The 22543-nt window shown below is 42.5% G+C and overlaps 2 protein-coding genes across 2 annotated transcripts in view; both read left to right on the top strand.

Moving 5' to 3' along the window:
- Positions 1-22543, top strand: part of LOC310741295 (cytochrome c oxidase subunit 5B, mitochondrial-like) — a 195660-nt gene that overhangs the window by 52022 nt on the left and 121095 nt on the right. The gene's annotated exons all lie outside the window — the stretch shown is intronic.
- The window catches only part of LOC310740613 (uncharacterized protein), a gene marked incomplete at its 3' end in the record, with an annotated part of 50202 nt that continues 40194 nt past the window's right edge, over positions 12536-22543 (top strand). The window contains exons 1-2 of the mRNA XM_083567479.1: positions 12536-12602; positions 18432-18512. Coding sequence (XP_083423605.1) covers positions 12556-12602; positions 18432-18512 — 128 coding nt within the window. The 5' untranslated portion in view covers positions 12536-12555. The remainder of the gene's footprint in view (positions 12603-18431; positions 18513-22543) is intronic.

Genomic DNA, 22543 nt, shown 5'->3' with positions numbered 1-22543 from the left:
TGCCCGTCTCTCCAACATATTGGGCTCCACATTGATTACAGGAAATGAGGTAAACACAATTTTTGCTGTGCACTGTACTTGAGCGATGAGTGGTGAAGACTTCCTTGGTAAATCTGTTTTGAATGTGTTGTTTTCGTTCCAGGTATTGTCCCTGATGTTTAGGTTTTCCCTGCTGGAGAGGATTGAGTTTGGCCCTGACCAAATAGTCTTGCAGGTTTTTGCTTTTCCTGAAAGCTGCAATGACTTTGTGGTCTCTGAATCTTGGTGCTTGTCCCAATATTTGCATAAAATTGGACCTTATCTCCCTGATGAGCTTCACAGAGACAGAGGAATATGTCAGGACGAGCGGCACGCTGGTGCCTTCCGCCCGGGTTCCTATTGTGAGGTAGGATTTAAAAATCCTTCTCAAAAAGGACCTTTTATAACCTCTGTTCCTGAGTGCTCTAAAGAGGATTCGTGTCGCTTCCACGAAGTCCCGTTCTCGGGTACATATGCGACGAAACCTCAGGAGTTGTGATTTCACCAGGCCAGAGTAAGTGTGTTTAGGGTGAAAGCTCTCCTTGTGCAGTAGAGCGTGTGTGTCTGTTTCCTTAAAGAATACCTTGATGTCCAATTTGTGTGTGGAACTAAAATCCGGGCCTTTGTATGTCGTGGTGTCCAAAAAATCCACCGAGAGCTGACTAATGGAGGATTTCAGTTTTATGGATGGGTTGTGGTTGTTAAGTGTTGTCAGAAATTCTTCAAACTCCCTCTCTGTGTGTGTCCAAACTCCCCAAATATCATCAAGATATCTAAAATAATAAAGAGGCCGTTTATGGCTTCGGGATAGGGCCGAGGTCTCCCATTCTGCCATAAATATGTTGGCGTAGGCCGGAGCAAACTTCTTCCCCATCGCTGTTCCCTTAATCTGAAGGAAGAATTCCCCATTGAACTCAAAGTCGTTCCTTTTTAGATTTATTTCTAATAATTGGATGAGTTCTTTATCAGGCCTGGATTTGTCTGGGTATTTTTTAAAGATATTTTTTACGGCCTGTATTCCTTCCTGGATGTCGATATTTGTGTAAAGGCTGTCAATGTCCATAGTGAACAGGACAGCCTCTTGGGGAATTTCAAGTCCTTTAACTTTTTGAATGAAGTCATATGTGTCTTTTAAATAGCTAGGGTGGCTCGTGGAAAGGGGATTTAAATAAAAGTCCAGGAATTCGGCCGTATAGTACGTTTCGCTTCCGCAATCCGACACTATAGGCCTTCCTGGAGGAATTTCATGGGGTTTGCTCCATTTGGCCGGATCCTTGTGTATTTTAGGGAGCATGTAGAATCTCCTGCTCCTGGGCTCTGTGTCACCCAAGAGATAGGACTTCTGTTTGGCATTTATATGCTTTTTTGTATACAGGATCTGAACTATTTCTTTGACTAGGGGTACGGTGTCTGGATAGATGGGTTTGTCTAATTTTTTGTAATAATTTTTATCCTGTAATTGTCTGTATCCCTCCCATAGATATTGTTCACGGTCCATAATAACCGTTGCACTGCCCTTGTCAGCCGGCTTGATAACGATGTTTTGGTTGCCCTTTAACTCCTCAAGCGCACTGATTTCCTCAGGAGTGAGGTTAAGTTGTTCCCAACATGGTCTGCAGTGTCTCTTGAAGGATCCAAGGTCTGTATCAAACAAGGTGAGAAGCTCAGTGGGCAGTTTATCCATGGGTGGGACCCAGTCTGATTTAGGTGTGAAAGGTGGGGGAGTTTGATCTTTGTCATTTTGAAAATAAGATGCCAATTTTAGTCTTCGGTGGTATTGTTGCAGATCATATCGCATTTGCTTCCTGTTATATTGTTTACTGATTTTCCATGCTGGAATAAAGGTTAGGCCTCTATTAAGCAGGCTGAATTGTGGGTGAGTGATTTTGTTTTTTTTGGCTAAAACAACCACATTTTTGTTCCCCTCCTGTGTATGTAGGCTTATGGGGAGATTTAATTTAAATGTTGAAGCCAATGTTCCAGCATTTTTCCGGCTGTATTCACTGTCCAATGAATATTGTCACTTTCAGTGTGGAATTCTGATCTGGGCAGGGCCGGAATATGATTTAGGTTGGCCGTGATGTAACCACTCAGGATGTTAAGTTGTGTTTGCTCCTTTGTTGGGAGCATCCCCGAATAGTTCAGTTCCGGAACCCAAATCTGCGCAACCGGGAATTTTTCTTTCGCCGCTCTTACCGCCGCCTGCATTTGTTTAATGGCAGTGTCTTTGGCGTTTTGAGTCCGACTGTTGATGCCCAGTGCTAAAATAAGGTGCTCAACATCATTGGAGACCGGGATTTTGTTTATCACGGCCTCCATGTGTCTGAACGTGGCCCCCGGATAGCTTTCTATTTGGAGGTCTGGGTTCTTAAAGGGGGGAATCCTGGAGAGGTTGGAATCCCCAATGACCAGGTATTTCTTACGGACAGTCAGTTTCCACTCTATCATTTTTCTGGGTGTGTTTATGTGCCTATTTGGAACAGACTCACTGGAGTCACATGGTGTTGCAGAAGGCACCTTGAGCTCCATATTAATACGGGCCTGTGTGGCTGTTCTAAGGCTGCCGATTTTTTCTGGGCTTAGGGTCACCCTTTGTGAGCTGCCGTCATTATTCTGCTCGCACTCTCCCTGGTCCTCGATAATAACGAGTTCCTCTTCCCATCTAACACAGGGATTGGAACTCGGGCAAGGAGTGCGTTGTGCTTTTGGGGAGGCAGGAGGATCTGGGGCGATTTCGGACTGACTGTCCGAATCTTCTTCCCTATAAGGCGACCAATCGTTTGGTGGATCTGTCATGGTGGAAGTGGTTCTGGAAGATATTGGTTCTGGTTGGGTGGACAGATCTGGTAGGGAGTGTGCCTCGGCCTCGGCATGCACCGAGGCCTGCACCGCGATGGCACCGTCAGCTGCTTCAGGTGATAGAGAAGAAGCAGCAGGGACACTTTGCGTCTCTGCTTCCTCTCTCGCCTCCTCCACATCAGCAGTGGGTGTAGGGATCTTATATTTGTCCCCTATCAGTGTGTGAGCATCCTGTATTGATCTATACCTCAGTCTTTTACCAATCCCTCGTTTTGCCCATAACACAGCAGTGTTAAAACATTCTTCCCAGCCCCGGGAAGGATAGTGCTGCAGCTTGGCAATTTCTTCCACCAATGTGTCCTCATAATGGTTTTTAAGGATCAACATGGTGGTATAGGCCCAGTTTTTAGCATTACCATCTATAAGGGCTTGTGTTGTGGGGTTTGGCAGAGCTGGTTTGATGACCTCAGATAGATTTTTCTCCATCTTGGTCAATGCAGGAGGTTGTTCTTGGCTCACATTGTTTTTGTGATGCACCAGTTTAATAATTTTAAACATGGTACGGGTTTTTATGACAAAATCCGGGTCATCTGATTGCTTTTGAACCACATTTTGTCTCTGCCGTGTGTGCTTTTTTTGGTGTTGTGGACGAGTTGCCCATGTTTGATTTGGTTTTTGTGTAATCATTGTGACAGGTCCCCAATGGACCTGAGGTTCAAAAAATTGTGGTCTGAAAGACCGCTGACGTGATGCAGTACGGTAAGTATTTGGTGCCCTCGTGTGGCCTGAAAATTTTACTGCATTTGCATAGGAGAGGGCCCTTTGTCCCTGTGCATGACGTAGGTTTTGGTTATTGCCATATTTAACCACATCTGCATAAGAGAATGGCCTCTCTCCTTGTGAATGGTGTCCCGTATGGTGGTGAGGACGGTGCATAGGTGTGTTTTGGACAGCACGCCTGCGTCCACGGGTGACAACCATCCAACCATCTCTGTCTGGCAGAATCATTTTTTCAAAAGGCTTTTCTATTGCGTTTTAAACAAAATATTTACTTGGAATGCTTTTGTGTATTGAAATAAAATGAAATAGAACTGAAATCAAGGATCTTTGTTTTTTTTAATTTTTCAAAAATAATTCTCTCTGAGAATTTGAAAATCAAATCAAGCAGTTGCCTGATTTTAAATAAAAATAATAAAATGTGCTTTCAAAGAAATATTTTCCTGAAAAACAAATTCTCTCTGAGAGCTTGAAAATAAACTGAGCAGTTGCCTCAGTTTAAATGAGGAAAATATAATATAATAAAATAAAACAAAATAGAAATATTCTTAAAATAAATGTTTTTTTTCAAAAGATTCAAATAAAAATGGAACAAGCCGTTGCAACGTTTCGGTTCCTTTAGAACCTTCTTCAGGCAGGCTTGTTCAGAGTATTTGCAAAAAATATTCTTTCTTTGAAAATAAAATAGATTCAGGATCAAAATAAAGCTTGAGTGTGTCTCTAATCGAGCTGGAAGAAGTGGGGTAGATTCAGTCCTCTGAGCAGCCTCTTATATAGTGTAAAGAGGCGGGTCCAATTCAAATGAGCCAATGAGAACCATTTCCCAGCTCAATTTCAAAAAGAAATAGTTCTCAGCCAATAGAATACACCTGTATTTCAGTGTATTGAGAAAAGGCATTTTTTGAAATTTGATGAGGATTAATGAATTAAATGAATTATTTAATAATAATTAAATTAATAATTAATGAATTAAAGAATTTTGCATGACCCTAGGTTTTTAACAGGCATGAGGCACGGGCCGGTTAGGGTTGGGGTTAAGGTTAGCGGTTAGGTTTAGGGTTAAGGTTAGGATTAAGGGTTAGGGATAGAAATTGGGGGTTAGGGTTAGGATTAGGATTTAGGATTAGGGTTAGAAATTAGGGTTAGGGATAGAGATTAGGGTTAAGGTTAGGTTTTAGGGTTAGGGCTAGAAATTAGGGTAAGTGTTAGGATTTAGGGTTAGGATTAGGATTTATGGTTAGGGCTAGAAATTAGAGTTAGGGTTAGAGTTAAGGGTTAAGGTTAGGTTTTAGGGTTAGGGTTAGAAATTAGGGTTAGGATTAGGATTTAGGGTTAGGGATAGAAATTAGGGTTAAGGTTAGATTTAGGGTTAGGGATAGAAATTAGGGTTAGGGTTAGGGATGGAAATTAGGGTTAAGGTTAGGTTTTAGAGTTAGGGATAGAAATTAGGGTTAGGGTTGGGGTTAGGGTTTAGGGATAGGATTTAGGGTTAGGGCTAGAAATTAGGATTAGGGTTAGGGATAGAAATTAGGGTTAAGGTTAGGTTTTAGGGTTAGGGTTAGGGACAGAAATTAGGGTTAAGGTTAGGTTTTAGGGTTAGGGTTAGGGATAGAAATTAGGGTTAAGTTTAGGGTTAGGGTTGGGGTTAGGTTTTGGGGTTAGGGTTAGAAGTTAGGGTTAGGTTTTAGGGTTAGGCCTAGAAATTAGGGTTAGGGTTAGAGATAGAAATAAAGGTTAAGGTTAGGTTTTAGGGTTAGGGATAGAAATTAGGGTTAGGTTTAGGGTTAGGGTTGGGTTTAGGTTTTGGGGTTAGGATTAGGATGTAGGGTTATGGTTAGAAATTAGGGTTAGGGATAGAAATTAGGGTTAAGGTTAGGGTTGGGGTTAAGGTTAGCGGTTAGGTTTAGGGTTAAGGTTAGGATTAAGGGTTAGGGATAGAAATTGGGGGTTAGGGTTAGGATTAGGATTTAGGATTAGGGTTAGAAATTAGGGTTAGGGATAGAGATTAGGGTTAAGGTTAGGTTTTAGGGTTAGGGCTAGAAATTAGGGTAAGTGTTAGGATTTAGGGTTAGGATTAGGATTTATGGTTAGGGCTAGAAATTAGAGTTAGGGTTAGAGTTAAGGGTTAAGGTTAGGTTTTAGGGTTAGGGTTAGAAATTAGGGTTAGGATTAGGATTTAGGGTTAGGGATAGAAATTAGGGTTAAGGTTAGATTTAGGGTTAGGGATAGAAATTAGGGTTAGGGTTAGGGATGGAAATTAGGGTTAAGGTTAGGTTTTAGAGTTAGGGATAGAAATTAGGGTTAGGGTTGGGGTTAGGGTTTAGGGATAGGATTTAGGGTTAGGGCTAGAAATTAGGATTAGGGTTAGGGATAGAAATTAGGGTTAAGGTTAGGTTTTAGGGTTAGGGTTAGGGACAGAAATTAGGGTTAAGGTTAGGTTTTAGGGTTAGGGTTAGGGATAGAAATTAGGGTTAAGTTTAGGGTTAGGGTTGGGGTTAGGTTTTGGGGTTAGGGTTAGAAGTTAGGGTTAGGTTTTAGGGTTAGGCCTAGAAATTAGGGTTAGGGTTAGAGATAGAAATAAAGGTTAAGGTTAGGTTTTAGGGTTAGGGATAGAAATTAGGGTTAGGTTTAGGGTTAGGGTTGGGTTTAGGTTTTGGGGTTAGGATTAGGATGTAGGGTTATGGTTAGAAATTAGGGTTAGGGATAGAAATTAGGGTTAAGGTTAGGGTTAGGGTTGTGGTTAGGGATACAATTCAGGGTTAGGGTTAGGTTTTAGAATTAGGGTTAGGTTTAGGTTAAGGTTAGGGCTTAGGGTTAGGGATAGGAATTAGGGTTAGGATTTAGGGTTAGGGATAGAAATTAGGGTTAGGGTTAGGTTTAGAGTCAGAGGAAGGTGCTAACCTGTTTGCACAGGCCATCAATGCCCCCTAAGAATATTTTATTCACCTCTCATTTAGGCCTTGGGGATAAACAGTACTTAGTTTCTGAATCCAAATTCTCTCTGCTCTTTTCCTCAGGGGCACAGACCATTGTGGGTTTGCCTGTAGGACCATGACCCTGAGAGCTTCCCATCCATGCTCCCGGAAGTGTTTGACCAGGTAAGTATCCATTTGTTTTTCTTTTAATATGTTGTGTTTGTGTTGTGTCATCCTGATCAAGATAGTGTTGCCCGTCTCTCCAACATATTGGGCTCCACATTGATTACAGGAAATGAGGTAAACACAATTTTTGCTGTGCACTGTACTTGAGCGATGAGTGGTGAAGACTTCCTTGGTAAATCTGTTTTGAATGTGTTGTTTTTGTTCCAGGTATTGTCCCTGATGTTTAGGTTTTCCCTGCTGGAGAGGATTGAGTTTGGCCCTGACCAAATAGTCTTGCAGGTTTTTGCTTTTCCTGAAAGCTGCAATGACTTTGTGGTCTCTGAATCTTGGTGTTTGTCCCAATATTTGCATAAAATTGGACCTTATCTCCCTGATGAGCTTCACAGAGACAGAGGAATATGTCAGGACGAGCGGCACGCTGGTGCCTTCCGCCCGAGTTCCTATTGTGAGGTAGGATTTAAAAATCCTCCTCAAAAAGGACCTTTTATATCCCCTGTTCCTGAGTGCTCTAAAGAGGATTCGTGTCGCTTCCATGAAGTCCCGTTCTCGGGTACATATGCGACGAAACCTCAGGAGTTGTGATTTCACCAGGCCAGAGTAAGTGTGTTTAGGGTGAAAGCTCTCCTTGTGCAGTAGAGCGTGTGTGTCTGTTTCCTTAAAGAATACCTTGATGTCCAATTTGTGTGTGGAACTAAAATCCGGGCCTTTGTATGTCGTGGTGTCCAAAAAATCCACCGAGAGCTGACTAATGGAGGATTTCAGTTTTATGGATGGGTTGTGGTTGTTAAGTGTTGTCAGAAATTCTTCAAACTCCCTCTCTGTGTGTGTCCAAACTCCCCAAATATCATCAAGATATCTAAAATAATAAAGAGGCCGTTTATGGCTTCGGGATAGGGCCGAGGTCTCCCATTCTGCCATAAATATGTTGGCGTAGGCCGGAGCAAACTTCTTCCCCATCGCTGTTCCCTTAATCTGAAGGAAGAATTCCCCATTGAACTCAAAGTCGTTCCTTTTTAGATTTATTTCTAATAATTGGATGAGTTCTTTATCAGGCCTGGATTTGTCTGGGTATTTTTTAAAGATATTTTTTACGGCCTGTATTCCTTCCTGGATGTCGATATTTGTGTAAAGGCTGTCAATGTCCATAGTGAACAGGACAGCCTCTTGGGGAATTTCAAGTCCTTTAACTTTTTGAATGAAGTCATATGTGTCTTTTAAATAGCTAGGGTGGCTCGTGGAAAGGGGATTTAAATAAAAGTCCAGGAATTCGGCCGTATAGTACGTTTCGCTTCCGCAATCCGACACTATAGGCCTTCCTGGAGGAATTTCATGGGGTTTGCTCCATTTGGCCGGATCCTTGTGTATTTTAGGGAGCATGTAGAATCTCCTGCTCCTGGGCTCTGTGTCACCCAAGAGATAGGACTTCTGTTTGGCATTTATATGCTTTTTTGTATACAGGATCTGAACTATTTCTTTGACTAGGGGTACGGTGTCTGGATAGATGGGTTTGTCTAATTTTTTGTAATAATTTTTATCCTGTAATTGTCTGTATCCCTCCCATAGATATTGTTCACGGTCCATAATAACCGTTGCACTGCCCTTGTCAGCCGGCTTGATAACGATGTTTTGGTTGCCCTTTAACTCCTCAAGCGCACTGATTTCCTCAGGAGTGAGGTTAAGTTGTTCCCAACATGGTCTGCAGTGTCTCTTGAAGGATCCAAGGTCTGTATCAAACAAGGTGAGAAGCTCAGTGGGCAGTTTATCCATGGGTGGGACCCAGTCTGATTTAGGTGTGAAAGGTGGGGGAGTTTGATCTTTGTCATTTTGAAAATAAGATGCCAATTTTAGTCTTCGGTGGTATTGTTGCAGATCATATCGCATTTGCTTCCTGTTATATTGTTTACTGATTTTCCATGCTGGAATAAAGGTTAGGCCTCTATTAAGCAGGCTGAATTGTGGGTGAGTGATTTTGTTTTTTTTGGCTAAAACAACCACATTTTTGTTCCCCTCCTGTGTATGTAGGCTTATGGGGAGATTTAATTTAAATGTTGAAGCCAATGTTCCAGCATTTTTCCGGCTGTATTCACTGTCCAATGAATATTGTCACTTTCAGTGTGGAATTCTGATCTGGGCAGGGCCGGAATATGATTTAGGTTGGCCGTGATGTAACCACTCAGGATGTTAAGTTGTGTTTGCTCCTTTGTTGGGAGCATCCCCGAATAGTTCAGTTCCGGAACCCAAATCTGCGCAACCGGGAATTTTTCTTTCGCCGCTCTTACCGCCGCCTGCATTTGTTTAATGGCAGTGTCTTTGGCGTTTTGAGTCCGACTGTTGATGCCCAGTGCTAAAATAAGGTGCTCAACATCATTGGAGACCGGGATTTTGTTTATCACGGCCTCCATGTGTCTGAACGTGGCCCCCGGATAGCTTTCTATTTGGAGGTCTGGGTTCTTAAAGGGGGGAATCCTGGAGAGGTTGGAATCCCCAATGACCAGGTATTTCTTACGGACAGTCAGTTTCCACTCTATCATTTTTCTGGGTGTGTTTATGTGCCTATTTGGAACACCCTCACTGGAGTCACATGGTGTTGCAGAAGGCACCTTGAGCTCCATATTAATACGGGCCTGTGTGGCTGTTCTAAGGCTGCCGATTTTGTCTGGGCTTAGGGTCACCCTTTGTGAGCTGCCGTCATTATTCTGCTCGCACTCTCCCTGGTCCTCGATAATAACGAGTTCCTCTTCCCATCTAACACAGGGATTGGAACTCGGGCAAGGAGTGCGTTGTGCTTTTGGGGAGGCAGGAGGATCTGGGGCGATTTCGGACTGACTGTCCGAATCTTCTTCCCTATAAGGCGACCAATCGTTTGGTGGATCTGTCATGGTGGAAGTGGTTCTGGAAGATATTGGTTCTGGTTGGGTGGACAGATCTGGTAGGGAGTGTGCCTCGGCCTCGGCATGCACCGAGGCCTGCACCGCGATGGCACCGTCAGCTGCTTCAGGTGATAGAGAAGAAGCAGCAGGGACACTTTGCGTCTCTGCTTCCTCTCTCGCCTCCTCCACATCAGCAGTGGGTGTAGGGATCTTATATTTGTCCCCTATCAGTGTGTGAGCATCCTGTATTGATCTATACCTCAGTCTTTTACCAATCCCTCGTTTTGCCCATAACACAGCAGTGTTAAAACATTCTTCCCAGCCCCGGGAAGGATAGTGCTGCAGCTTGGCAATTTCTTCCACCAATGTGTCCTCATAATGGTTTTTAAGGATCAACATGGTGGTATAGGCCCAGTTTTTAGCATTACCATCTATAAGGGCTTGTGTTGTGGGGTTTGGCAGAGCTGGTTTGATGACCTCAGATAGATTTTTCTCCATCTTGGTCAATGCAGGAGGTTGTTCTTGGCTCACATTGTTTTTGTGATGCACCAGTTTAATAATTTTAAACATGGTACGGGTTTTTATGACAAAATCCGGGTCATCTGATTGCTTTTGAACCACATTTTGTCTCTGCCGTGTGTGCTTTTTTTGGTGTTGTGGACGAGTTGCCCATGTTTGATTTGGTTTTTGTGTAATCATTGTGACAGGTCCCCAATGGACCTGAGGTTCAAAAAATTGTGGTCTGAAAGACCGCTGACGTGATGCAGTACGGTAAGTATTTGGTGCCCTCGTGTGGCCTGAAAATTTTACTGCATTTGCATAGGAGAGGGCCCTTTGTCCCTGTGCATGACGTAGGTTTTGGTTATTGCCATATTTAACCACATCTGCATAAGAGAATGGCCTCTCTCCTTGTGAATGGTGTCCCGTATGGTGGTGAGGACGGTGCATAGGTGTGTTTTGGACAGCACGCCTGCGTCCACGGGTGACAACCATCCAACCATCTCTGTCTGGCAGAATCATTTTTTCAAAAGGCTTTTCTATTGCGTTTTAAACAAAATATTTACTTGGAATGCTTTTGTGTATTGAAATAAAATGAAATAGAACTGAAATCAAGGATCTTTGTTTTTTTTAATTTTTCAAAAATAATTCTCTCTGAGAATTTGAAAATCAAATCAAGCAGTTGCCTGATTTTAAATAAAAATAATAAAATGTGCTTTCAAAGAAATATTTTCCTGAAAAACAAATTCTCTCTGAGAGCTTGAAAATAAACTGAGCAGTTGCCTCAGTTTAAATGAGGAAAATATAATATAATAAAATAAAACAAAATAGAAATATTCTTAAAATAAATGTTTTTTTTCAAAAGATTCAAATAAAAATGGAACAAGCCGTTGCAACGTTTCGGTTCCTTTAGAACCTTCTTCAGGCAGGCTTGTTCAGAGTATTTGCAAAAAATATTCTTTCTTTGAAAATAAAATAGATTCAGGATCAAAATAAAGCTTGAGTGTGTCTCTAATCGAGCTGGAAGAAGTGGGGTAGATTCAGTCCTCTGAGCAGCCTCTTATATAGTGTAAAGAGGCGGGTCCAATTCAAATGAGCCAATGAGAACCATTTCCCAGCTCAATTTCAAAAAGAAATAGTTCTCAGCCAATAGAATACACCTGTATTTCAGTGTATTGAGAAAAGGCATTTTTTGAAATTTGATGAGGATTAATGAATTAAATGAATTATTTAATAATAATTAAATTAATAATTAATGAATTAAAGAATTTTGCATGACCCTAGGTTTTTAACAGGCATGAGGCACGGGCCGGTTAGGGTTGGGGTTAAGGTTAGCGGTTAGGTTTAGGGTTAAGGTTAGGATTAAGGGTTAGGGATAGAAATTGGGGGTTAGGGTTAGGATTAGGATTTAGGATTAGGGTTAGAAATTAGGGTTAGGGATAGAGATTAGGGTTAAGGTTAGGTTTTAGGGTTAGGGCTAGAAATTAGGGTAAGTGTTAGGATTTAGGGTTAGGATTAGGATTTATGGTTAGGGCTAGAAATTAGAGTTAGGGTTAGAGTTAAGGGTTAAGGTTAGGTTTTAGGGTTAGGGTTAGAAATTAGGGTTAGGATTAGGATTTAGGGTTAGGGATAGAAATTAGGGTTAAGGTTAGATTTAGGGTTAGGGATAGAAATTAGGGTTAGGGTTAGGGATGGAAATTAGGGTTAAGGTTAGGTTTTAGAGTTAGGGATAGAAATTAGGGTTAGGGTTGGGGTTAGGGTTTAGGGATAGGATTTAGGGTTAGGGCTAGAAATTAGGATTAGGGTTAGGGATAGAAATTAGGGTTAAGGTTAGGTTTTAGGGTTAGGGTTAGGGACAGAAATTAGGGTTAAGGTTAGGTTTTAGGGTTAGGGTTAGGGATAGAAATTAGGGTTAAGTTTAGGGTTAGGGTTGGGGTTAGGTTTTGGGGTTAGGGTTAGAAGTTAGGGTTAGGTTTTAGGGTTAGGCCTAGAAATTAGGGTTAGGGTTAGAGATAGAAATAAAGGTTAAGGTTAGGTTTTAGGGTTAGGGATAGAAATTAGGGTTAGGTTTAGGGTTAGGGTTGGGTTTAGGTTTTGGGGTTAGGATTAGGATGTAGGGTTATGGTTAGAAATTAGGGTTAGGGATAGAAATTAGGGTTAAGGTTAGGGTTAGGGTTGTGGTTAGGGATACAATTCAGGGTTAGGGTTAGGTTTTAGAATTAGGGTTAGGTTTAGGTTAAGGTTAGGGCTTAGGGTTAGGGATAGGAATTAGGGTTAGGATTTAGGGTTAGGGATAGAAATTAGGGTTAGGGTTAGGTTTAGAGTCAGAGGAAGGTGCTAACCTGTTTGCACAGGCCATCAATGCCCCCTAAGAATATTTTATTCACCTCTCATTTAGGCCTTGGGGATAAACAGTACTTAGTTTCTGAATCCAAATTCTCTCTGCTCTTTTCCTCAGGGGCACAGACCATTGTGGGTTTGCCTGTAGGACCATGACCCTGAGAGCTTCCCATCCATGCTCCCGGAAGTGTTTGACCAGGTAAGTATCCATTTGTTTTTCTTTTAATATGTTGTGTTTGTGTTGTGTCATCCTGATCAAGATAGTGTTGCCCGTCTCTCCAACATATTGGGCTCCACATTGATTACAGGAAATGAGGTAAACACAATTTTTGCTGTGCACTGTACTTGAGCGATGAGTGGTGAAGACTTCCTTGGTAAATCTGTTTTGAATGTGTTGTTTTCGTTCCAGGTATTGTCCCTGATGTTTAGGTTTTCCCTGCTGGAGAGGATTGAGTTTGGCCCTGACCAAATAGTCTTGCAGGTTTTTGCTTTTCCTGAAAGCTGCAATGACTTTGTGGTCTCTGAATCTTGGTGCTTGTCCCAATATTTGCATAAAATTGGACCTTATCTCCCTGATGAGCTTCACAGAGACAGAGGAATATGTCAGGACGAGCGGCACGCTGGTGCCTTCCGCCCGGGTTCCTATTGTGAGGTAGGATTTAAAAATCCTTCTCAAAAAGGACCTTTTATAACCTCTGTTCCTGAGTGCTCTAAAGAGGATTCGTGTCGCTTCCACGAAGTCCCGTTCTCGGGTACATATGCGACGAAACCTCAGGAGTTGTGATTTCACCAGGCCAGAGTAAGTGTGTTTAGGGTGAAAGCTCTCCTTGTGCAGTAGAGCGTGTGTGTCTGTTTCCTTAAAGAATACCTTGATGTCCAATTTGTGTGTGGAACTAAAATCCGGGCCTTTGTATGTCGTGGTGTCCAAAAAATCCACCGAGAGCTGACTAATGGAGGATTTCAGTTTTATGGATGGGTTGTGGTTGTTAAGTGTTGTCAGAAATTCTTCAAACTCCCTCTCTGTGTGTGTCCAAACTCCCCAAATATCATCAAGATATCTAAAATAATAAAGAGGCCGTTTATGGCTTCGGGATAGGGCCGAGGTCTCCCATTCTGCCATAAATATGTTGGCGTAGGCCGGAGCAAACTTCTTCCCCATCGCTGTTCCCTTAATCTGAAGGAAGAATTCCCCATTGAACTCAAAGTCGTTCCTTTTTAGATTTATTTCTAATAATTGGATGAGTTCTTTATCAGGCCTGGATTTGTCTGGGTATTTTTTAAAGATATTTTTTACGGCCTGTATTCCTTCCTGGATGTCGATATTTGTGTAAAGGCTGTCAATGTCCATAGTGAACAGGACAGCCTCTTGGGGAATTTCAAGTCCTTTAACTTTTTGAATGAAGTCATATGTGTCTTTTAAATAGCTAGGGTGGCTCGTGGAAAGGGGATTTAAATAAAAGTCCAGGAATTCGGCCGTATAGTACGTTTCGCTTCCGCAATCCGACACTATAGGCCTTCCTGGAGGAATTTCATGGGGTTTGCTCCATTTGGCCGGATCCTTGTGTATTTTAGGGAGCATGTAGAATCTCCTGCTCCTGGGCTCTGTGTCACCCAAGAGATAGGACTTCTGTTTGGCATTTATATGCTTTTTTGTATACAGGATCTGAACTATTTCTTTGACTAGGGGTACGGTGTCTGGATAGATGGGTTTGTCTAATTTTTTGTAATAATTTTTATCCTGTAATTGTCTGTATCCCTCCCATAGATATTGTTCACGGTCCATAATAACCGTTGCACTGCCCTTGTCAGCCGGCTTGATAACGATGTTTTGGTTGCCCTTTAACTCCTCAAGCGCACTGATTTCCTCAGGAGTGAGGTTAAGTTGTTCCCAACATGGTCTGCAGTGTCTCTTGAAGGATCCAAGGTCTGTATCAAACAAGGTGAGAAGCTCAGTGGGCAGTTTATCCATGGGTGGGACCCAGTCTGATTTAGGTGTGAAAGGTGGGGGAGTTTGATCTTTGTCATTTTGAAAATAAGATGCCAATTTTAGTCTTCGGTGGTATTGTTGCAGATCATATCGCATTTGCTTCCTGTTATATTGTTTACTGATTTTCCATGCTGGAATAAAGGTTAGGCCTCTATTAAGCAGGCTGAATTGTGGGTGAGTGATTTTGTTTTTTTTGGCTAAAACAACCACATTTTTGTTCCCCTCCTGTGTATGTAGGCTTATGGGGAGATTTAATTTAAATGTTGAAGCCAATGTTCCAGCATTTTTCCGGCTGTATTCACTGTCCAATGAATATTGTCACTTTCAGTGTGGAATTCTGATCTGGGCAGGGCCGGAATATGATTTAGGTTGGCCGTGATGTAACCACTCAGGATGTTAAGTTGTGTTTGCTCCTTTGTTGGGAGCATCCCCGAATAGTTCAGTTCCGGAACCCAAATCTGCGCAACCGGGAATTTTTCTTTCGCCGCTCTTACCGCCGCCTGCATTTGTTTAATGGCAGTGTCTTTGGCGTTTTGAGTCCGACTGTTGATGCCCAGTGCTAAAATAAGGTGCTCAACATCATTGGAGACCGGGATTTTGTTTATCACGGCCTCCATGTGTCTGAACGTGGCCCCCGGATAGCTTTCTATTTGGAGGTCTGGGTTCTTAAAGGGGGGAATCCTGGAGAGGTTGGAATCCCCAATGACCAGGTATTTCTTACGGACAGTCAGTTTCCACTCTATCATTTTTCTGGGTGTGTTTATGTGCCTATTTGGAACACCCTCACTGGAGTCACATGGTGTTGCAGAAGGCACCTTGAGCTCCATATTAATACGGGCCTGTGTGGCTGTTCTAAGGCTGCCGATTTTGTCTGGGCTTAGGGTCACCCTTTGTGAGCTGCCGTCATTATTCTGCTCGCACTCTCCCTGGTCCTCGATAATAACGAGTTCCTCTTCCCATCTAACACAGGGATTGGAACTCGGGCAAGGAGTGCGTTGTGCTTTTGGGGAGGCAGGAGGATCTGGGGCGATTTCGGACTGACTGTCCGAATCTTCTTCCCTATAAGGCGACCAATCGTTTGGTGGATCTGTCATGGTGGAAGTGGTTCTGGAAGATATTGGTTCTGGTTGGGTGGACAGATCTGGTAGGGAGTGTGCCTCGGCCTCGGCATGCACCGAGGCCTGCACCGCGATGGCACCGTCAGCTGCTTCAGGTGATAGAGAAGAAGCAGCAGGGACACTTTGCGTCTCTGCTTCCTCTCTCGCCTCCTCCACATCAGCAGTGGGTGTAGGGATCTTATATTTGTCCCCTATCAGTGTGTGAGCATCCTGTATTGATCTATACCTCAGTCTTTTACCAATCCCTCGTTTTGCCCATAACACAGCAGTGTTAAAACATTCTTCCCAGCCCCGGGAAGGATAGTGCTGCAGCTTGGCAATTTCTTCCACCAATGTGTCCTCATAATGGTTTTTAAGGATCAACATGGTGGTATAGGCCCAGTTTTTAGCATTACCATCTATAAGGGCTTGTGTTGTGGGGTTTGGCAGAGCTGGTTTGATGACCTCAGATAGATTTTTCTCCATCTTGGTCAATGCAGGAGGTTGTTCTTGGCTCACATTGTTTTTGTGATGCACCAGTTTAATAATTTTAAACATGGTACGGGTTTTTATGACAAAATCCGGGTCATCTGATTGCTTTTGAACCACATTTTGTCTCTGCCGTGTGTGCTTTTTTTGGTGTTGTGGACGAGTTGCCCATGTTTGATTTGGTTTTTGTGTAATCATTGTGACAGGTCCCCAATGGACCTGAGGTTCAAAAAATTGTGGTCTGAAAGACCGCTGACGTGATGCAGTACGGTAAGTATTTGGTGCCCTCGTGTGGCCTGAAAATTTTACTGCATTTGCATAGGAGAGGGCCCTTTGTCCCTGTGCATGACGTAGGTTTTGGTTATTGCCATATTTAACCACATCTGCATAAGAGAATGGCCTCTCTCCTTGTGAATGGTGTCCCGTATGGTGGTGAGGACGGTGCATAGGTGTGTTTTGGACAGCACGCCTGCGTCCACGGGTGACAACCATCCAACCATCTCTGTCTGGCAGAATCATTTTTTCAAAAGGCTTTTCTATTGCGTTTTAAACAAAATATTTACTTGGAATGCTTTTGTGTATTGAAATAAAATGAAATAGAACTGAAATCAAGGATCTTTGTTTTTTTTAATTTTTCAAAAATAATTCTCTCTGAGAATTTGAAAATCAAATCAAGCAGTTGCCTGATTTTAAATAAAAATAATAAAATGTGCTTTCAAAGAAATATTTTCCTGAAAAACAAATTCTCTCTGAGAGCTTGAAAATAAACTGAGCAGTTGCCTCAGTTTAAATGAGGAAAATATAATATAATAAAATAAAACAAAATAGAAATATTCTTAAAATAAATGTTTTTTTTCAAAAGATTCAAATAAAAATGGAACAAGCCGTTGCAACGTTTCGGTTCCTTTAGAACCTTCTTCAGGCAGGCTTGTTCAGAGTATTTGCAAAAAATATTCTTTCTTTGAAAATAAAATAGATTCAGGATCAAAATAAAGCTTGAGTGTGTCTCTAATCGAGCTGGAAGAAGTGGGGTAGATTCAGTCCTCTGAGCAGCCTCTTATATAGTGTAAAGAGGCGGGTCCAATTCAAATGAGCCAATGAGAACCATTTCCCAGCTCAATTTCAAAAAGAAATAGTTCTCAGCCAATAGAATACACCTGTATTTCAGTGTATTGAGAAAAGGCATTTTTTGAAATTTGATGAGGATTAATGAATTAAATGAATTATTTAATAATAATTAAATTAATAATTAATGAATTAAAGAATTTTGCATGACCCTAGGTTTTTAACAGGCATGAGGCACGGGCCGGTTAGGGTTGGGGTTAAGGTTAGCGGTTAGGTTTAGGGTTAAGGTTAGGATTAAGGGTTAGGGATAGAAATTGGGGGTTAGGGTTAGGATTAGGATTTAGGATTAGGGTTAGAAATTAGGGTTAGGGATAGAGATTAGGGTTAAGGTTAGGTTTTAGGGTTAGGGCTAGAAATTAGGGTAAGTGTTAGGATTTAGGGTTAGGATTAGGATTTATGGTTAGGGCTAGAAATTAGAGTTAGGGTTAGAGTTAAGGGTTAAGGTTAGGTTTTAGGGTTAGGGTTAGAAATTAGGGTTAGGATTAGGATTTAGGGTTAGGGATAGAAATTAGGGTTAAGGTTAGATTTAGGGTTAGGGATAGAAATTAGGGTTAGGGTTAGGGATGGAAATTAGGGTTAAGGTTAGGTTTTAGAGTTAGGGATAGAAATTAGGGTTAGGGTTGGGGTTAGGGTTTAGGGATAGGATTTAGGGTTAGGGCTAGAAATTAGGATTAGGGTTAGGGATAGAAATTAGGGTTAAGGTTAGGTTTTAGGGTTAGGGTTAGGGACAGAAATTAGGGTTAAGGTTAGGTTTTAGGGTTAGGGTTAGGGATAGAAATTAGGGTTAAGTTTAGGGTTAGGGTTGGGGTTAGGTTTTGGGGTTAGGGTTAGAAGTTAGGGTTAGGTTTTAGGGTTAGGCCTAGAAATTAGGGTTAGGGTTAGAGATAGAAATAAAGGTTAAGGTTAGGTTTTAGGGTTAGGGATAGAAATTAGGGTTAGGTTTAGGGTTAGGGTTGGGTTTAGGTTTTGGGGTTAGGATTAGGATGTAGGGTTATGGTTAGAAATTAGGGTTAGGGATAGAAATTAGGGTTAAGGTTAGGGTTAGGGTTGTGGTTAGGGATACAATTCAGGGTTAGGGTTAGGTTTTAGAATTAGGGTTAGGTTTAGGTTAAGGTTAGGGCTTAGGGTTAGGGATAGGAATTAGGGTTAGGATTTAGGGTTAGGGATAGAAATTAGGGTTAGGGTTAGGTTTAGAGTCAGAGGAAGGTGCTAACCTGTTTGCACAGGCCATCAATGCCCCCTAAGAATATTTTATTCACCTCTCATTTAGGCCTTGGGGATAAACAGTACTTAGTTTCTGAATCCAAATTCTCTCTGCTCTTTTCCTCAGGGGCACAGACCATTGTGGGTTTGCCTGTAGGACCATGACCCTGAGAGCTTCCCATCCATGCTCCCGGAAGTGTTTGACCAGGTAAGTATCCATTTGTTTTTCTTTTAATATGTTGTGTTTGTGTTGTGTCATCCTGATCAAGATAGTGTTGCCCGTCTCTCCAACATATTGGGCTCCACATTGATTACAGGAAATGAGGTAAACACAATTTTTGCTGTGCACTGTACTTGAGCGATGAGTGGTGAAGACTTCCTTGGTAAATCTGTTTTGAATGTGTTGTTTTCGTTCCAGGTATTGTCCCTGATGTTTAGGTTTTCCCTGCTGGAGAGGATTGAGTTTGGCCCTGACCAAATAGTCTTGCAGGTTTTTGCTTTTCCTGAAAGCTGCAATGACTTTGTGGTCTCTGAATCTTGGTGCTTGTCCCAATATTTGCATAAAATTGGACCTTATCTCCCTGATGAGCTTCACAGAGACAGAGGAATATGTCAGGACGAGCGGCACGCTGGTGCCTTCCGCCCGGGTTCCTATTGTGAGGTAGGATTTAAAAATCCTTCTCAAAAAGGACCTTTTATAACCTCTGTTCCTGAGTGCTCTAAAGAGGATTCGTGTCGCTTCCACGAAGTCCCGTTCTCGGGTACATATGCGACGAAACCTCAGGAGTTGTGATTTCACCAGGCCAGAGTAAGTGTGTTTAGGGTGAAAGCTCTCCTTGTGCAGTAGAGCGTGTGTGTCTGTTTCCTTAAAGAATACCTTGATGTCCAATTTGTGTGTGGAACTAAAATCCGGGCCTTTGTATGTCGTGGTGTCCAAAAAATCCACCGAGAGCTGACTAATGGAGGATTTCAGTTTTATGGATGGGTTGTGGTTGTTAAGTGTTGTCAGAAATTCTTCAAACTCCCTCTCTGTGTGTGTCCAAACTCCCCAAATATCATCAAGATATCTAAAATAATAAAGAGGCCGTTTATGGCTTCGGGATAGGGCCGAGGTCTCCCATTCTGCCATAAATATGTTGGCGTAGGCCGGAGCAAACTTCTTCCCCATCGCTGTTCCCTTAATCTGAAGGAAGAATTCCCCATTGAACTCAAAGTCGTTCCTTTTTAGATTTATTTCTAATAATTGGATGAGTTCTTTATCAGGCCTGGATTTGTCTGGGTATTTTTTAAAGATATTTTTTACGGCCTGTATTCCTTCCTGGATGTCGATATTTGTGTAAAGGCTGTCAATGTCCATAGTGAACAGGACAGCCTCTTGGGGAATTTCAAGTCCTTTAACTTTTTGAATGAAGTCATATGTGTCTTTTAAATAGCTAGGGTGGCTCGTGGAAAGGGGATTTAAATAAAAGTCCAGGAATTCGGCCGTATAGTACGTTTCGCTTCCGCAATCCGACACTATAGGCCTTCCTGGAGGAATTTCATGGGGTTTGCTCCATTTGGCCGGATCCTTGTGTATTTTAGGGAGCATGTAGAATCTCCTGCTCCTGGGCTCTGTGTCACCCAAGAGATAGGACTTCTGTTTGGCATTTATATGCTTTTTTGTATACAGGATCTGAACTATTTCTTTGACTAGGGGTACGGTGTCTGGATAGATGGGTTTGTCTAATTTTTTGTAATAATTTTTATCCTGTAATTGTCTGTATCCCTCCCATAGATATTGTTCACGGTCCATAATAACCGTTGCACTGCCCTTGTCAGCCGGCTTGATAACGATGTTTTGGTTGCCCTTTAACTCCTCAAGCGCACTGATTTCCTCAGGAGTGAGGTTAAGTTGTTCCCAACATGGTCTGCAGTGTCTCTTGAAGGATCCAAGGTCTGTATCAAACAAGGTGAGAAGCTCAGTGGGCAGTTTATCCATGGGTGGGACCCAGTCTGATTTAGGTGTGAAAGGTGGGGGAGTTTGATCTTTGTCATTTTGAAAATAAGATGCCAATTTTAGTCTTCGGTGGTATTGTTGCAGATCATATCGCATTTGCTTCCTGTTATATTGTTTACTGATTTTCCATGCTGGAATAAAGGTTAGGCCTCTATTAAGCAGGCTGAATTGTGGGTGAGTGATTTTGTTTTTTTTGGCTAAAACAACCACATTTTTGTTCCCCTCCTGTGTATGTAGGCTTATGGGGAGATTTAATTTAAATGTTGAAGCCAATGTTCCAGCATTTTTCCGGCTGTATTCACTGTCCAATGAATATTGTCACTTTCAGTGTGGAATTCTGATCTGGGCAGGGCCGGAATATGATTTAGGTTGGCCGTGATGTAACCACTCAGGATGTTAAGTTGTGTTTGCTCCTTTGTTGGGAGCATCCCCGAATAGTTCAGTTCCGGAACCCAAATCTGCGCAACCGGGAATTTTTCTTTCGCCGCTCTTACCGCCGCCTGCATTTGTTTAATGGCAGTGTCTTTGGCGTTTTGAGTCCGACTGTTGATGCCCAGTGCTAAAATAAGGTGCTCAACATCATTGGAGACCGGGATTTTGTTTATCACGGCCTCCATGTGTCTGAACGTGGCCCCCGGATAGCTTTCTATTTGGAGGTCTGGGTTCTTAAAGGGGGGAATCCTGGAGAGGTTGGAATCCCCAATGACCAGGTATTTCTTACGGACAGTCAGTTTCCACTCTATCATTTTTCTGGGTGTGTTTATGTGCCTATTTGGAACACCCTCACTGGAGTCACATGGTGTTGCAGAAGGCACCTTGAGCTCCATATTAATACGGGCCTGTGTGGCTGTTCTAAGGCTGCCGATTTTGTCTGGGCTTAGGGTCACCCTTTGTGAGCTGCCGTCATTATTCTGCTCGCACTCTCCCTGGTCCTCGATAATAACGAGTTCCTCTTCCCATCTAACACAGGGATTGGAACTCGGGCAAGGAGTGCGTTGTGCTTTTGGGGAGGCAGGAGGATCTGGGGCGATTTCGGACTGACTGTCCGAATCTTCTTCCCTATAAGGCGACCAATCGTTTGGTGGATCTGTCATGGTGGAAGTGGTTCTGGAAGATATTGGTTCTGGTTGGGTGGACAGATCTGGTAGGGAGTGTGCCTCGGCCTCGGCATGCACCGAGGCCTGCACCGCGATGGCACCGTCAGCTGCTTCAGGTGATAGAGAAGAAGCAGCAGGGACACTTTGCGTCTCTGCTTCCTCTCTCGCCTCCTCCACATCAGCAGTGGGTGTAGGGATCTTATATTTGTCCCCTATCAGTGTGTGAGCATCCTGTATTGATCTATACCTCAGTCTTTTACCAATCCCTCGTTTTGCCCATAACACAGCAGTGTTAAAACATTCTTCCCAGCCCCGGGAAGGATAGTGCTGCAGCTTGGCAATTTCTTCCACCAATGTGTCCTCATAATGGTTTTTAAGGATCAACATGGTGGTATAGGCCCAGTTTTTAGCATTACCATCTATAAGGGCTTGTGTTGTGGGGTTTGGCAGAGCTGGTTTGATGACCTCAGATAGATTTTTCTCCATCTTGGTCAATGCAGGAGGTTGTTCTTGGCTCACATTGTTTTTGTGATGCACCAGTTTAATAATTTTAAACATGGTACGGGTTTTTATGACAAAATCCGGGTCATCTGATTGCTTTTGAACCACATTTTGTCTCTGCCGTGTGTGCTTTTTTTGGTGTTGTGGACGAGTTGCCCATGTTTGATTTGGTTTTTGTGTAATCATTGTGACAGGTCCCCAATGGACCTGAGGTTCAAAAAATTGTGGTCTGAAAGACCGCTGACGTGATGCAGTACGGTAAGTATTTGGTGCCCTCGTGTGGCCTGAAAATTTTACTGCATTTGCATAGGAGAGGGCCCTTTGTCCCTGTGCATGACGTAGGTTTTGGTTATTGCCATATTTAACCACATCTGCATAAGAGAATGGCCTCTCTCCTTGTGAATGGTGTCCCGTATGGTGGTGAGGACGGTGCATAGGTGTGTTTTGGACAGCACGCCTGCGTCCACGGGTGACAACCATCCAACCATCTCTGTCTGGCAGAATCATTTTTTCAAAAGGCTTTTCTATTGCGTTTTAAACAAAATATTTACTTGGAATGCTTTTGTGTATTGAAATAAAATGAAATAGAACTGAAATCAAGGATCTTTGTTTTTTTTAATTTTTCAAAAATAATTCTCTCTGAGA

Source organism: Silurus aristotelis (genome assembly GCF_946808225.1).
Source record: "Silurus aristotelis genome assembly, chromosome: 18".
NCBI lineage: Eukaryota > Metazoa > Chordata > Actinopteri > Siluriformes > Siluridae > Silurus > Silurus aristotelis.
This window is presented reverse-complemented; position numbering and strand designations above follow the sequence as displayed.